Source organism: Carassius carassius, chromosome 3, assembly GCF_963082965.1.
Source record: "Carassius carassius chromosome 3, fCarCar2.1, whole genome shotgun sequence".
Classification (NCBI taxonomy): Eukaryota; Metazoa; Chordata; class Actinopteri; order Cypriniformes; family Cyprinidae; genus Carassius; species Carassius carassius.
In genome coordinates this window covers 39,042,327-39,056,083 of record NC_081757.1, presented here as the reverse complement: position 1 = coordinate 39,056,083, position 13,757 = coordinate 39,042,327, and the positions used below count along the sequence as shown (strand labels likewise).

General features: G+C 32.8%; 1 protein-coding gene across 1 annotated transcript in view; it reads left to right on the top strand.

Moving 5' to 3' along the window:
* galnt18b (UDP-N-acetyl-alpha-D-galactosamine:polypeptide N-acetylgalactosaminyltransferase 18b) overlaps positions 1 to 13,757 on the top strand; it is a 108,578-nt gene that overhangs the window by 56,158 nt on the left and 38,663 nt on the right. The window contains exons 4-6 of the mRNA XM_059538074.1: positions 9,060 to 9,243; positions 10,924 to 11,121; positions 11,879 to 11,993. Of these exons, the coding sequence (XP_059394057.1) occupies positions 9,060 to 9,243; positions 10,924 to 11,121; positions 11,879 to 11,993 (497 nt within the window). The remainder of the gene's footprint in view (positions 1 to 9,059; positions 9,244 to 10,923; positions 11,122 to 11,878; positions 11,994 to 13,757) is intronic.

Sequence of the window (13,757 nt, the reverse complement as noted above, 5' to 3'; positions counted from 1 at the left end):
CCATATTGATGTACAGAGATGGAATTATTCTCTTTCAATGGCCAGGGATAATAAAGACACCTTCCAGCAGGTAAACCAGGTTTCCTCACAGAATCTGAAAAAAGATTGATGTTTTTATGTTCTTAACAAACTTATTCCCTGTTAAATGCACTTTGTAATGTCAAAATGTAAAAAGTTTTAATTAAATTTTAAAGTATATTTTAATATTTTAAAGGAGTACACTTATTTTAATATGTTGGCACACATACTAAAGCAAGTTTAGATTTTTTACTTCATCATTACAAATGTTTAACATACCAATAAAATTTTAATACATGGAATATGATACTCATTTCAACAAAAAGTTACAGTTCGTTTAAGTACATTCAGCAGTACACTTGAAACATATTTTAAAGACAATAAAAGTAATTATGAAATTAGATGTAAAGATGTACTTAAGCTCTCTAAAATGTAGCTAATTACATTTAATATTAATTTAGACTGTAATACACTTTCATTTAATTGCAGTTAGCATGCAGTTAAGTGTCTGTAAACACTCAGTTCACACTTATAATATTCTTTTAAAGTATATTGTTTTAGTAATAAGTGCTCTTTTTAAAAAAAAGTATGCTAAAGTGTATTTCGTTTTCACAAGGCAATAGATACAGTAGATCCTGTAAGAAATGGATGCTAGTTTAAGTCAGTTTAATATCAGGGACTTAATTAAAATGTCTCCTCAAAAGCTTTGACACATAATAAGATAGCTTAGAGACCTTCAGCATGTCAGTCTTCCTTTATGTTATCATATTATAATAGCTAGCAGTGTTAGGATCAGTCAAGCTTAATGTTTTGTATTGACTGAAACAAGAAGTGCACTTGAGATAATGGTGATGAAAGATTGATGCTTTCAGTCATGAGCAGCTCCGAGATAATGGACCTGTTATCCTTTGTTTTATTATGATAATATCTTCACCAGTTCTTCCAATCAATTGCTATTTGTTCATGAATGTTAATCAGTCATTTTCGACGGAGATGAAAGTTCTGCTCTAATAAGCTTCGAAAGAAAGTTTTCGGTGTGGTTGAGGATAGAGGGATTTTCGCTGTCAAATAAAATCAGAAGACAGATTTCATTTAGTGTCTCCTGGTTCAATCATAAAACTCATATTTGCAGGCGGGGGTAAAGCATTAGAGCAATTTGTAGAGCCACAAGCTGTTCATATCCAATGTTCTCTGGCTTCTGAAAGAGACATTCTCTTCACGTTCACTCGTGCAATTCTCAGTGATCGATGAGAGACGCCGTTCGCTCAAGGATAAACTCTATAGGCATGAGCCTGGCTGAGCACAACATCCCACTCAAGGGCAAGGTGAATTACATTGTGGCTTTAAGAAAAGTGACCTTTAGCTTCTGTCATACCTAAACGCTGTGGTTGGCCAATATTACAAGTTCAGGCAGTCGACACCTACACTGGAAACATTCATTTTGAAGAATATTCTTACTGCATAGCATCATCTCTTTCTATCAGAGATTTAATTCTTTCACATACACTGAATTTTTTATAAATGAAATATTATTGTAGTATGTTTTACAAGACAAAACTATTTCAAACCTTTAGCGGAATGTGGAAACACTCTATTATACAACGTTGCGTTGTAGCTTACTTGTGTGCTTTTTGCTTTCTGTTTTTTTTTCTTTTGCTAATCTATGGAGCTAATATTATGACAAAATATTTGCAAGTGTAATCTAACAAAATTGAATTTTAGGTGGTAGTTTAAATAGTTCTGAATTAGATTTTTTAAAAACGAATATTGAACATTTTAAATTTAACAAATTGAAATGTTTTTATGGCTGAATTTTATAGACATGTATTTTCAAACAGCTAGTTTTTTTGTTCTGAATTCTGATACTGCAAATATTCAGTTTAAAAAAATTCAGATTCAAGTTTTCAAGATGAAGAAATTCGGAACTTCAAATTCAGTATAAAAAAATTCAATGTCAAAAATTCAAACTCAAAAATTCAGATTTTACAGAAAGTAGGTCATAGGTCATCCACAGGGAAGAGTAGATGATCTCAGAAAAGTCGAACAGAGCATTTTGGCCAATTGGGGACTGCTGGAAGTTTTCCAGCGCGAACGTGGTGGTGGTTCAAGAGGTTGCCACTCTCTGACTCTGATCATGAATCGCCCGGTGTTGTGTAATATTCGGTTCCTGTGAAAAACTGTTCCCTTGGGTGGAGTTAACATGAATATTCATTAGTTCCCTTATTATGGGCGTGTCCTGGAAACAACGTGCAAACGAATGGAACTGAAAATATCAGTGCACGCTCGTCAAATCTCTATTTGTTTTAATGGATTATTTTGAACAGGTAACGAAGTGTCAATGTTAACCGTTAGTTTAAAAACAATGGATAGTTTGTGTAATATGATAAACTGTCTTTTTTTGCTTGATTGATTACAGGCACACAGAAAAACAATAATTTAACCTATCTTACCTAATATAGTTTTTACTGTTTGGTGTATTTTGCTTTTTATATATTTAATTTGTGGGGCTTTATTTTTAATAGTTTGCTTTGATTAGACTACCTAGTTGTCATTGGAGAGAGACTAGTACAATTTTGCATACCGAATTTTCCGCACTATAAGGTGCACCTTCAATGAATGGCCTATTTTAGAACTGTTTTCATATATAGGGCGCACCGGATTATAAGGCGCATAGAATAGAAGATACTGCAGTCAAACGTTTGACTGGGTTTGCGTTATGCATCCACTAGATGGAGCTGTGCTAAAGGGAATGTCAACATTTTGCCTTGCCTTGATCCATATATAAGGCGCTCCGGATTATAAGGCGCAGTCGTTTTTTGAGAAAATTAAAGGCTTTTAAGTGCGCCTTATAGTGCGGAAAATAAGGTACAAAACCTGAAACAAACCACTACAAATGTATCTGTGTCTTAATAAAATCGGCGTGAACATCCTGTGTAATGCTTTCTTTAATCTTTTTTTTTTAATAACCAGTTTTTACCAGCCTTCACAGCCCCATCATTGTATTTATTGTTATAAATGCACATTTACTTCTGTCACATATTTTATTACTAAGATTTTAAAGTATCTCCTACAGAGTGAGTCTTGCAACATTGAAACAACATGTGAGTTAATTTAAAATGTCTTTTTAAAATGGACACATTTTTCTTTATTGCATTGAGTTAACAGTCAAATACAGAGCTTAACGGTTTAGACAATCTGAGAAAGAACTACTAATAATAAATATAATAATAATGAATATCATAAGCATACATTGTTTCTGTATGTCTAAGCATACATTGTGTCTGTTCTTTGACCATAGGCACTGAAAAACAACCTCATCATGTCATGTTTAAGAATAGTGAATAGTGATCCATTGTGTAAATAATGTTTAACATTTGAAAATCTTATTCAAAATTGTTTTTCACATTTTACAACTATTACATACCATGAAACCCAAATGTTTCTTTGTCAGCCAAACTCTGCTCTCCTGTCGCTTACCAAAATTAATATCCTCTGAGATTCATTAAAGTTAATATTTCAATAATCTAACAACACTCTTTAATGTTGACAGTTCTCTGATGTGTATTAATAGTAACCTGGAATGCAGGTTAACAAATTAAATGTTATCTTTAAGTATGTTTACTGTTTAAAATTATACTCAAAAAATGATATTGTAGATCACATAAATATTACATTCATTAAATGTTACTATGACAAGTACAGAAGTAATTGCTTTATGAATATAACTCAAATTGAAAAGACAAGGAAAGTTGTGTGAAAGCATGGAATGAAGCAATGCAAAATTAGGTGAGTGTCTGAGATATTTATTGTCTCTCAATGAGAACAGCCTCCATGTATGTCCAGTTCATACAATGATCAGCTACTGTACCAGTGACTTCAGCGCTCTCATCCAGTCTGAAACAGACAGTGACTTTACATGAGGATCGATATATGTAGAAACATCACAAAAGCAAATCAAAGCCATATTATAACATTGGTGATGATGAGACACATGATTTCTTATCCAAATGTAAAAATAATATTCTAGGAGTAGCTGCTGACCTATGTCCAAGAAGACTGCATCAGAACACTACTTTAAGGATTGTATGCACCGTTTTATATAACCAATTACAAATTAGATTGATTACAATATTAACATTTTCACTGCAAGAAAATTTTTTCAGTAGCCTACGTATTGGACTTATTTAGGTAACAGAAACACTGGCTACATACAAACTAAACTTTTTATAAATGACACAGGATAGCTAGCCTATAGCTATATTTATTAGGCGGCATATATATTTGTTTCAAGCATTGTCGTGAATTCACTGCAATAATAGTCACCAGTAGCCTAACTTAAAAAAATGAAATGTATAAAAAGCACATAAACACATAAAAAAATATGATTAAGAAACTACATATCCCAAGGTTAGCATAGGTTATTCAATTATTGTTTTTCCTGTGTGCCTGGAATCAATCAAGCAAATCAGCTTACAGACGATTAATATTACACAAACTACATTGTTTTGACACTGTTACAATGCTTCAGTGCTTAACATTGACACTTCGTTACCTGTTCAAAATAATCCAAGTAGCGATTTGAGGAGAGTGCACTGATTAAGGAACTAATGAATATTCATGTAAACTCCGGGAACAGTTTTTCACGGGAACCGAACATTACACAACACCGGACGCGAACGGTCCGACGTGACCCGTGAAATCCCCAACAGCACACGGATTCCCCATCCTATTTCTGACCTAGTCCCAGCTCTTTGCAACAGTCGCTTCAAGCACTGTGTTGCGTCGCACCACTCGCGTCCTGTCTGTGTAACTTAGGCCTAGTAGACACGGTGGCGTTCTAATCAATTATACACAAAATATACTTTAAAACAAACACCAGAGATCACTTAGACAATTATCTCATGTGCCGAGAACGCTAACCTAACATATAAACACAAAATCATTTATGTTTAAGAATCACTTACCTCCGGGCGATTCATGATCAGAGTCAGAGAGTGGCAACCTCTTGAACCACCACCATGTTCGCGCTGGAAAACTTCCAACAGTCCCCAATTGGCCAAAATGCTCTGTTCGACTTTTCTGAGATCATCTACTCTTCCCTGTGGATGACCTGTGACCTACTTTCTGTAAGATCTGAATTTTTGAGTTTGAATTTTTGACATGACTGAATATTTGCAGTATAAGAATTCAGAACAAAAAAACTAGCTGTTTGAAAATACATGTCTATAAAATTCAGCCATAAAAACATTTCAATTTGTTAACTTTCAAATGTTCAATATTCGTTTTAAAAAAATCTAATTCAGAACTATTTAAACTACCACCTAAAATTCAATTTTGTTAGATTACACTTGCAAATAATTCAAATTTACACAATTCAAATTCAAATCATTTCGTCATAATATTAGCTCCATACTAATCGTTTTTATCATTCTTATTCCTTTTCTTTTTATGCAAATTCACCCATGTGAAACCTGGTTTCAAAATATTGTTTTTTTTCATGAAAATAAATCCAAGTGCTAATCAAAAAAATGTAAGTAAATAAATACATTAATTAATTATTAAGATAATTGGGCTTAATAAAGTTGTGTTAAAATTATCAAAAATGCTGCTGGTGGTTGGCAACTTAAAAAAAATGCTGATTTGGAAATAATTAAAATTTACTCTAAGTTTAATTGAATGTGTTGTTATTGTCTTTGTAATCATTTGTGAAATTTACTAGCAATTTCTGAGTAGATTTTGTTTCAAAGTAAATCCTACTGTTGTGTAATGTGCAGTAATGTACAGTAAAGTGGGATATTCATAAAATGGGCTGACATTGTCACACCCTTGGATGTTTTGTTGTGTTTTGATCCCCCATTTGCTCTGTGTGACCTAGTTTTCCCTCATGTTTTATTGTGTCATTTGGTTCTGGTATGTTCTGTTAATTGCCCTATTCATCCCAGGTATTTAAGCTCTAGTCTGTGCAGTCTGTGTTTGTCCGGTCTACTTAGTTCCTACGTGATCATCCTGCCTGTCAGTTCTTCATCTGTGTATCTCACCGTATGTCAATGTGACAGGCACTGTATATTTTATAACTGATAACTGTATATTTCATTAGCCGATATAATGTTACTGTACCTGTAAATTATGAAGTAATTCATGATTTCTACTTGCATAATTTTACAGCATATTTAAGCATTTTTAAAAACATTTACATTTCTTTACCATCTGTAGAAAGGTACTGTAACTTACATTACAGTTAATCAATTAACAGGTTTTCTGTAAAAAAAAACAAGCAAACAAAAAATCACAATCATAGTGCCTTAGGATGAATCTGACTGTCGAGGGAAACATACAATGGGGAAAATCTTTCAGAAATTGCTACTAAATTTAGCAAATAATTACAAAAATACATCAAGTAAAATTAAATTTAAACAAAATTAAAAGTTTAAAGAATAAAAAGACTGAAATAGTATTGTTTTGTAAAATGTTCTCTAATCCAACAATCTTTATATCGAAATTTTTTTTTAAATTATATTATTAAAAAATTATTTTATTATTATTTTTACAGTGTAATATTTATAATAGTACCTGGTTTGCGAGTCAGATAGTGCCAAATAGACAGAGCAGGATTGACTGTGGATGCAAAACATACACTGAAAAAATAAAATAAAAATCCTTCCATGGGCACAAACAAATTTTCTACTCAAAGAGTTGATGAGCCATTTCACTTTATTACGCTGTTAAAAGGTTTTTAAAAACCTTTGTGTACCACTGGGCCTTGTCTGGATGAGTGTTCTTTTTTGAAGTCTTTGTGATCATTTATTTGTTTTAACAGCAACAGATAATTGAGTTGGTGGAATTAATTCTCTCCCTATCCCATGGCTATACACCATCTGCGAAATCAGCAAGCATGTTTGTCATGCAAACTTAATATAAAAATCAATTTAGCCCCAGCAAACAGGGAATAAGACGATTAGACCCTCGAATGGATAAACTGCACAAACCCTTACCAAAAAATAACACGGTGGTACCATGATACAATCATTCTTTCAGATGCATTACCATGCTTCTTTGACATATAGCATGATACTAAATGGTTACCATATTCATACTTGATATTGCCAACATACAAACATGGCATACCCTTGTAGCAGTTCTCTAAAAGAGAATTTGGACTGCATGCAGATTGAGATCTCAAGAATGCTCTAAAGGAATACATTTAAAATTTGATCCGTTGCAGTCTCTACACCAGCATTTTATGACATACAGTAATGAATGTGTTGCATGGAAGGTGGAATCATGTCTGTCTTCATCTTTTTCACATCAACATCTACTGTCTCTTCACGATCTCACCCTCTCTTGCATTAGTTTCTTCTCTAAGAGGGAGAAAAGGTGGAATTAAAAATAAATCATAAGAATTCAATTTAACAGTGAAGCATAACACATGAAGGACCCAAATGAAAACTTAATGACACTTCTTCTTGGTTTGCATTACATATTCATGTGAGGCACCTTCATGACTTGTTGCCAGATTGTTAAAGTTTCATCAGTGTTGTATTAGTGGCATTTACATTGTGTGGTAACATTTATTAATAGGAATAAACAATCAAGACCATAAGTGAAAATGTTTCAAAAGAAACTTCCTTCAAAAGCATATATATATATATATATATATATATATATATATATATATAGATTTTGAAAGAAGTTTCTTATACTAGCCATTCAAGGCTGCATTTATTTGATCACAAATATTGTAAAATATGGTGATATATTATTACAATTTAAAACATCTGTTTTCTATCAGATTGAAAAATATGGTAATATTGTGAAATATTTAGCAATTTAAAATAAATGTTTTCTATTTTAATATATTTTTGAAAGTGTAATTTAGTGATGCAAAGGAGTTTTCTGAGTCTTCAGTGTCACGTGATTCTTCAGAAGTCACTCTAATATGCTGATTTGGTGCTCATGGAATATGTCTTATTATTATCAATGTTGAAAACAGTTGTGCTGCTTTATATTGGTATAATAACTGTGATACACCACCATTCAAAAGTCTGGCATAAGTAAAAATATAATAAGTAAATTAATTATTAGGTTTCACTTTATTTTGTGTGCTTATTACAGTTTAATTATACATTTAATTACTGAGTAATATTAATTAACTACCTGTACTTACTACATGGTTGGGATTAGGATTTGGCTTAGGATTATTTACATGTAATTATGCATAATTTATTGTTACTACAGGAGTAAGTACAGTACATGCAACGTGTAACAAGGACTTCTTAAAATAAAGTGTTACCAATTAGTATTTTTCTTGACCAAAGATGCATTAAAATGATCAAAAGTGACATTTAAGTCATTTATAATGTTGCAAAAGATTTCTATTTCAAATAAATGCAAATAAACTTCCTATGCATGAAAGAGAAATCTATCACAAAAACGTATCATAAATATATCACAGAAATATTAAGCAGCAAAAACTGTTTTAACAATGATAATAATAAGAATCATGATTAATAATTGAGTAAATAGCATTATTATCATTATAATTTTTTATTAAAGTATGCTTTATTAATATATACTACTAAACACTAATAAAAACGATGTATATGTAATAATGCATGGCTTTTACTTTTGAGTATTATTGAACTGCTCAGTTTTTTTGGTTTTTTTTTTGTACATGCAGTATCAGTATATATCGTTAGCTGTTGAAGGGTGCTAGGTCAAGTGTGATGAATGAACTTCATGAATGTTGTATTGTTTGGTGTGAAAGCACACCTTCTCACTCAAGCAATGCATACAGTTCCACATCCTTGTTCAGTATGGCTTCTCTGTTAAAGTGGACATGATTGACAGGCCCAAGAGTCATTATTGACACACACACACACACACACACACACACACACACACACACACACACACACACACACACCCACACACAGTAACAACAACATCCTCTTTGCTGTGACCAAGAATAATGAGGACAGTCCTCTTGGAGGCATTGTAATGTTACAGCTCTTCCTCTCTCTTTGTCTATGTCTTCCTCCCAGATGAGTTAAAGGAGAAATTACAGGACTTTGTCAAGGAGACCAACAGCAAGCAGCCCGGTTTCATTAAAATGGTGCGGCACAGTAAGCAGGAGGGGCTGATCCGCTCACGTGTGAGTGGCTGGAGAGCTGCCTCTGCCCCTGTGGTGGCCCTGTTTGACGCCCACGTAGAGTTCAACACTGGCTGGTGGGTGATATGAGAACTCCGGCTATTCCTAGCGCTTTATAGCCAGACTGTAATTACTGCTTGTTTCAATTGAAATTGTCTAAAGCATCAGTGCACTTGTTCAAGCACTGACAGGAACTGAGGGGCATTTTTTTTTTCTTGAAAAGATCTGAAGAAGAAAAAAGCCTAATTCACTGCTCAAGTTTTTCTCTTATCCTTATGTTGCTCCAAACCAATGTGAGTCTCTTTCCTCCATTAAACATAAAAGCATTTTTTAAGAATGCACACAATTCTCTTTACCACAGTGCAAAAGACAAACATGCACCTTAAAACTACTTCAAATATACTATACTATATACTGTACTATAATCTGTTTTTTTTTAAATCTATATGAAGGCTTAATGTGCAGCACATGCTGGAAAAACATGCCTTTTATGCAAAACTCCAAAAACATAGGCCTACCTATACTAATTCACAGCAGTTTCCAGCTGAAATGAACACTAGAAGCTGTAAAACACCTACAACTTGAATTCCTTTTCACACAAATTATGGTTATGGAGAAGATTATTGATTAAAAAAAATTATTGTCACAAGATTGCTTATTGTGTATTATGTTGTGGCCTGAAACTATTTTATAATAATATTCAATTTACAAACTAATACATTTTAATAATGTTTGCATCACATAATATACTTATGTATGGCTTTTCTGATATAGTAAACTTGCTCGGTAGCGTACCTGGTGCAGCTTTGCTCTTGTGAAGTAGAGTGCTTGGGTATGAGTCCAGTGAAACACGATGCATCATAGAAGACCTCAGTACTTGTAGATGCAAGCTGATTTAGCAAGTGTATCTCATCTTTACTTTTGTAAACACTATCAGTTAGGTTTAGAGTAGGATTTACAGCAGTGTATGTTTTACATTATTTTCAAACATGACAGAGCATTAACCTTTTAGTGCAGTTCACTGGATATTTCTAAACTGCTGCCATATGTACATCAACCAACATAATAAAACATTCAGATTCACATTTATCATTTTTCGAATTTAAATTAATCCTTTAGTGCCACTCTCTGGACATTTCACAAAGTGTCGCGAAATGCGTACCTTAATATCATTATGCACAAATGTCGCCACAGGTGCGTTTCATTTATTAATAATGTTAGTAACAGAATGAAACATAAGTCATTATGCACTCAAAATCTTCATCTCTAACTTTTACATTTCATTCACACTTCATTTTTAAACTTGGCAACACATCAAGTTCATTCTTGGATGAACTATTCCTTTAACCTGGTCCTGTATGAACATAGATCATATACAGTAGATGCCCTTCATCATCAAAAGAAGTTCTTGATCTTAGAGTTGGCACAGCATGGTTTCTTTCATAGCAATATGACCCAGATATGTCAGTGCAATTTGAATAACACCCAGAATTTTTCTGCCTTTAATCAGCTTTGATGTGATTTTAAAGCCATACTGTACTGCTCAATTTGCATCTCTCTAGAAGAATCAGTCCTAAAATAGTACTGAGGGTGAGCTGACTGAATAGACACTGTTTGTTATTTAATCTTGTCGAGAATGCACTGCATGCTCAGCCACAGGTTTCATACTCAAAAACTGCCTTTTTTTGGGGGGGGGGGGTGTTGACGACAAATCATGTTCACTGGGTGGTAATCAATTTTATTGTTATTTTCTACAGGGCTGAGCCTATTCTCCAAAGGATCAAAGAAGACAGAACCAGAATTATATCTCCATCTTTTGACAATATCAAATACGACACATTTGAGATTGAAGAGTACCCACTCTCCGCTCAGGGCTTTGACTGGGAACTGTGGTGCCGGTATCTGAACCCACCAAAATCCTGGTGGAACTTGAACAACAGCTCTGCTCCAATCAGGTATTTTGTTCATTTTAAAAATTTTGTAATAAATAAATAATATTTATTTATTTATTTATGTAAATGTTTTGTATTTATTTAAATATATTTAAAAAGTGTTCCTGTAGCTCAAGTGGTAGAGCATTGCGCTATCAAGGTTGGGGGTTTGATTCCCTGGGAACACATGATAGGTTAAAATTGATAGCCTGAATGCACTGTAAGTCGCTTTCGATAAAAGCGTCTGCTAAATGCATAAAAAAAATTTTTTTTTAATTTTAAATGTAATATTTATTTGTTTGTTTGTTTGCATTTATTTAAATAAATCTCTTCACTTTATTTGTAACTCATGATTTATTTATCTATCATTTAAAACTTTTTCTTTTACTTTATTTTGTTTGTTGTATTTATTTAAATACATCTCTTCACTTTATTTATTTATTTATTTGTTCCCATTTATTTAAATAACTCTCTTCACTTTATTTATAACACGTTTTATTTATTTTTAATTTAAAGCTTCATATTTTTTTTATTTAAAACTCATTCTTTATTTATTTGTTGGTTTGTATTTATTTAAATAAATCTCTTCACTTAATTCAGTTATTTATTTATCTCTTTATTTAAATCTGTTTGTTTATGTATGCATGTATTTAATTATATAAATCTTGAGGTTTTGATTGTTTTATTTAAATGTCTTCATTTATTTGTCTGATTTGACTGATATTACAATAAATATATATTCAGTTAAATATATATTCAATTTTCTAATGTAAATCTCTAGGAGTCCAGCCCTGATTGGCTGCTTTGTGGTGGACAGGGAGTACTTCGCAGAGATCGGTCTGCTGGATGAAGGCATGGAGATTTACGGAGGAGAGAATGTGGAGCTGGGTGTGAGGGTGAGAAACTATATCATTCTGAGTAGGCTATGGGGTAATGAAGATAATGGATTCACTCTAGAAGGATTAATGACTCTAATGGCGCTCCATTCTTGGCAGGATAGTTCAAATTGGCACCATTTACTGTATCTCTTGTCAAAAAGCATTCTTTTGATCTGGTTGTAATTGTTATGCACTTTAAAAATTAGACGTCCAAGATCAGTGTAAGTGGGGTTATTAAAACTACAACCATAATACAATGTTTTAAGTAGTTTGAGAGAGTGTAGAGCAAGGCAAGACACTTTTGAATTTAGGGCTACTACTAACAATTTTATTTATTATTATTATTATTATTTTATTAGTTAATTAATGCAATGATTATTTCCCTTAATTATTGCAACATTTTCTCATAAAAATACTTTCTTTACAAATAAAAAATAAAGTGGCAAGAATTACAAGACATTTTCAGTACTGCAAATCTCCAGATCTCCAACATTCTATAAACTCAGCACAAAAATGGCTAGTGCCAATTATGTCTGGAAATGCATATATATTATTTATCAATTAGGAATCATTATTATGAATAATTTCAAATACATGTCAATTTTTCCTTTGGAAAACAAATCTTTACTGACTAATGCTGTAAACTATACAGGGAATCCTCTTATTTGGTACACTGGTATAATATTAAATGTTAAAATGAAGTCCAAATTATTAAATTCAATTGTTGTACTTGTTTGTTACAAACATTAAAGTTGCACATAAGGTAGTTTTCATGAAAACAATACACCTTAGATATTTGGCAGATGTCTTCATTTAAATATCTATCCTTTATAACGTATTCTTTTACAAGTGAATTGCTAGATTTAGCTTTGCAGAAATGTTCAGACCTTCTCTATTTTTACCGATTTACAAATCCAACATTGAAAAGCTCTTTTCCAGGGCTTTTTTTGGTTCCCAAAGCTCAGGCAGTACAGACCTATATTTTGTATTATCCATTCATACTTTTGTTTTATCACTGCACTGGGTTTGTGCTGATGAAAACCAGCCCCACGGCATGAAAACTAGCACTTTTGCTGAAGGCAGGTGTTAGATTTGAGCAGTATTAGATTTGCACCACACATTTGCTTCACATATTTCTTTTTCTGTGCCACCCTCCCCTACAGGCCGGTGTTATACAGGCTTCCTGATATGGCTGACTGGTGCACCTTTAGTCTGTTTTCAGAAACTGAACTCTCAAAGCATATATTGTCCTTTATGTGACTGCTCTCACAAGTCTCCTGCTGTTTGTGCAAGGAGTTTCATAGGGCAACATTTTCTAGGCAACGTCTGGGTGGTTTGATGCAGCTTCCATTTCTTTATAATTGAAATGAAATTGCCCACTGGGACACATAAAAACTTGGATATTGTTGTCCTTACTTATGCATTTGGTTTACTTAATTTCTGACTTCACAGTATGACTCTTTAGTATTCATTTCACATGTGCCCTTCAAACTCACAACCTGAATAATGACTCATTATGATCTGTACATCCTGTGGGAGTGTAAGCCAGAAAATATGGTAATCTAGAGGATATGGGGGCTGAATACATATTTCAGTTCATTTTTTAATCAATAATAACTTGTAGCATAAAATAATATCTTTTTAATTTTTTGTTTCATTACTAGGAATAAAAATATATCTGAGAGCAAATGTCAGTGTAGGATTCATAATTAGGTAAAATGTATTAATAGTCTGAATATTTATGAGCTGCAGAGTGCACTACCAGTTAAAAGTTTGAAATAA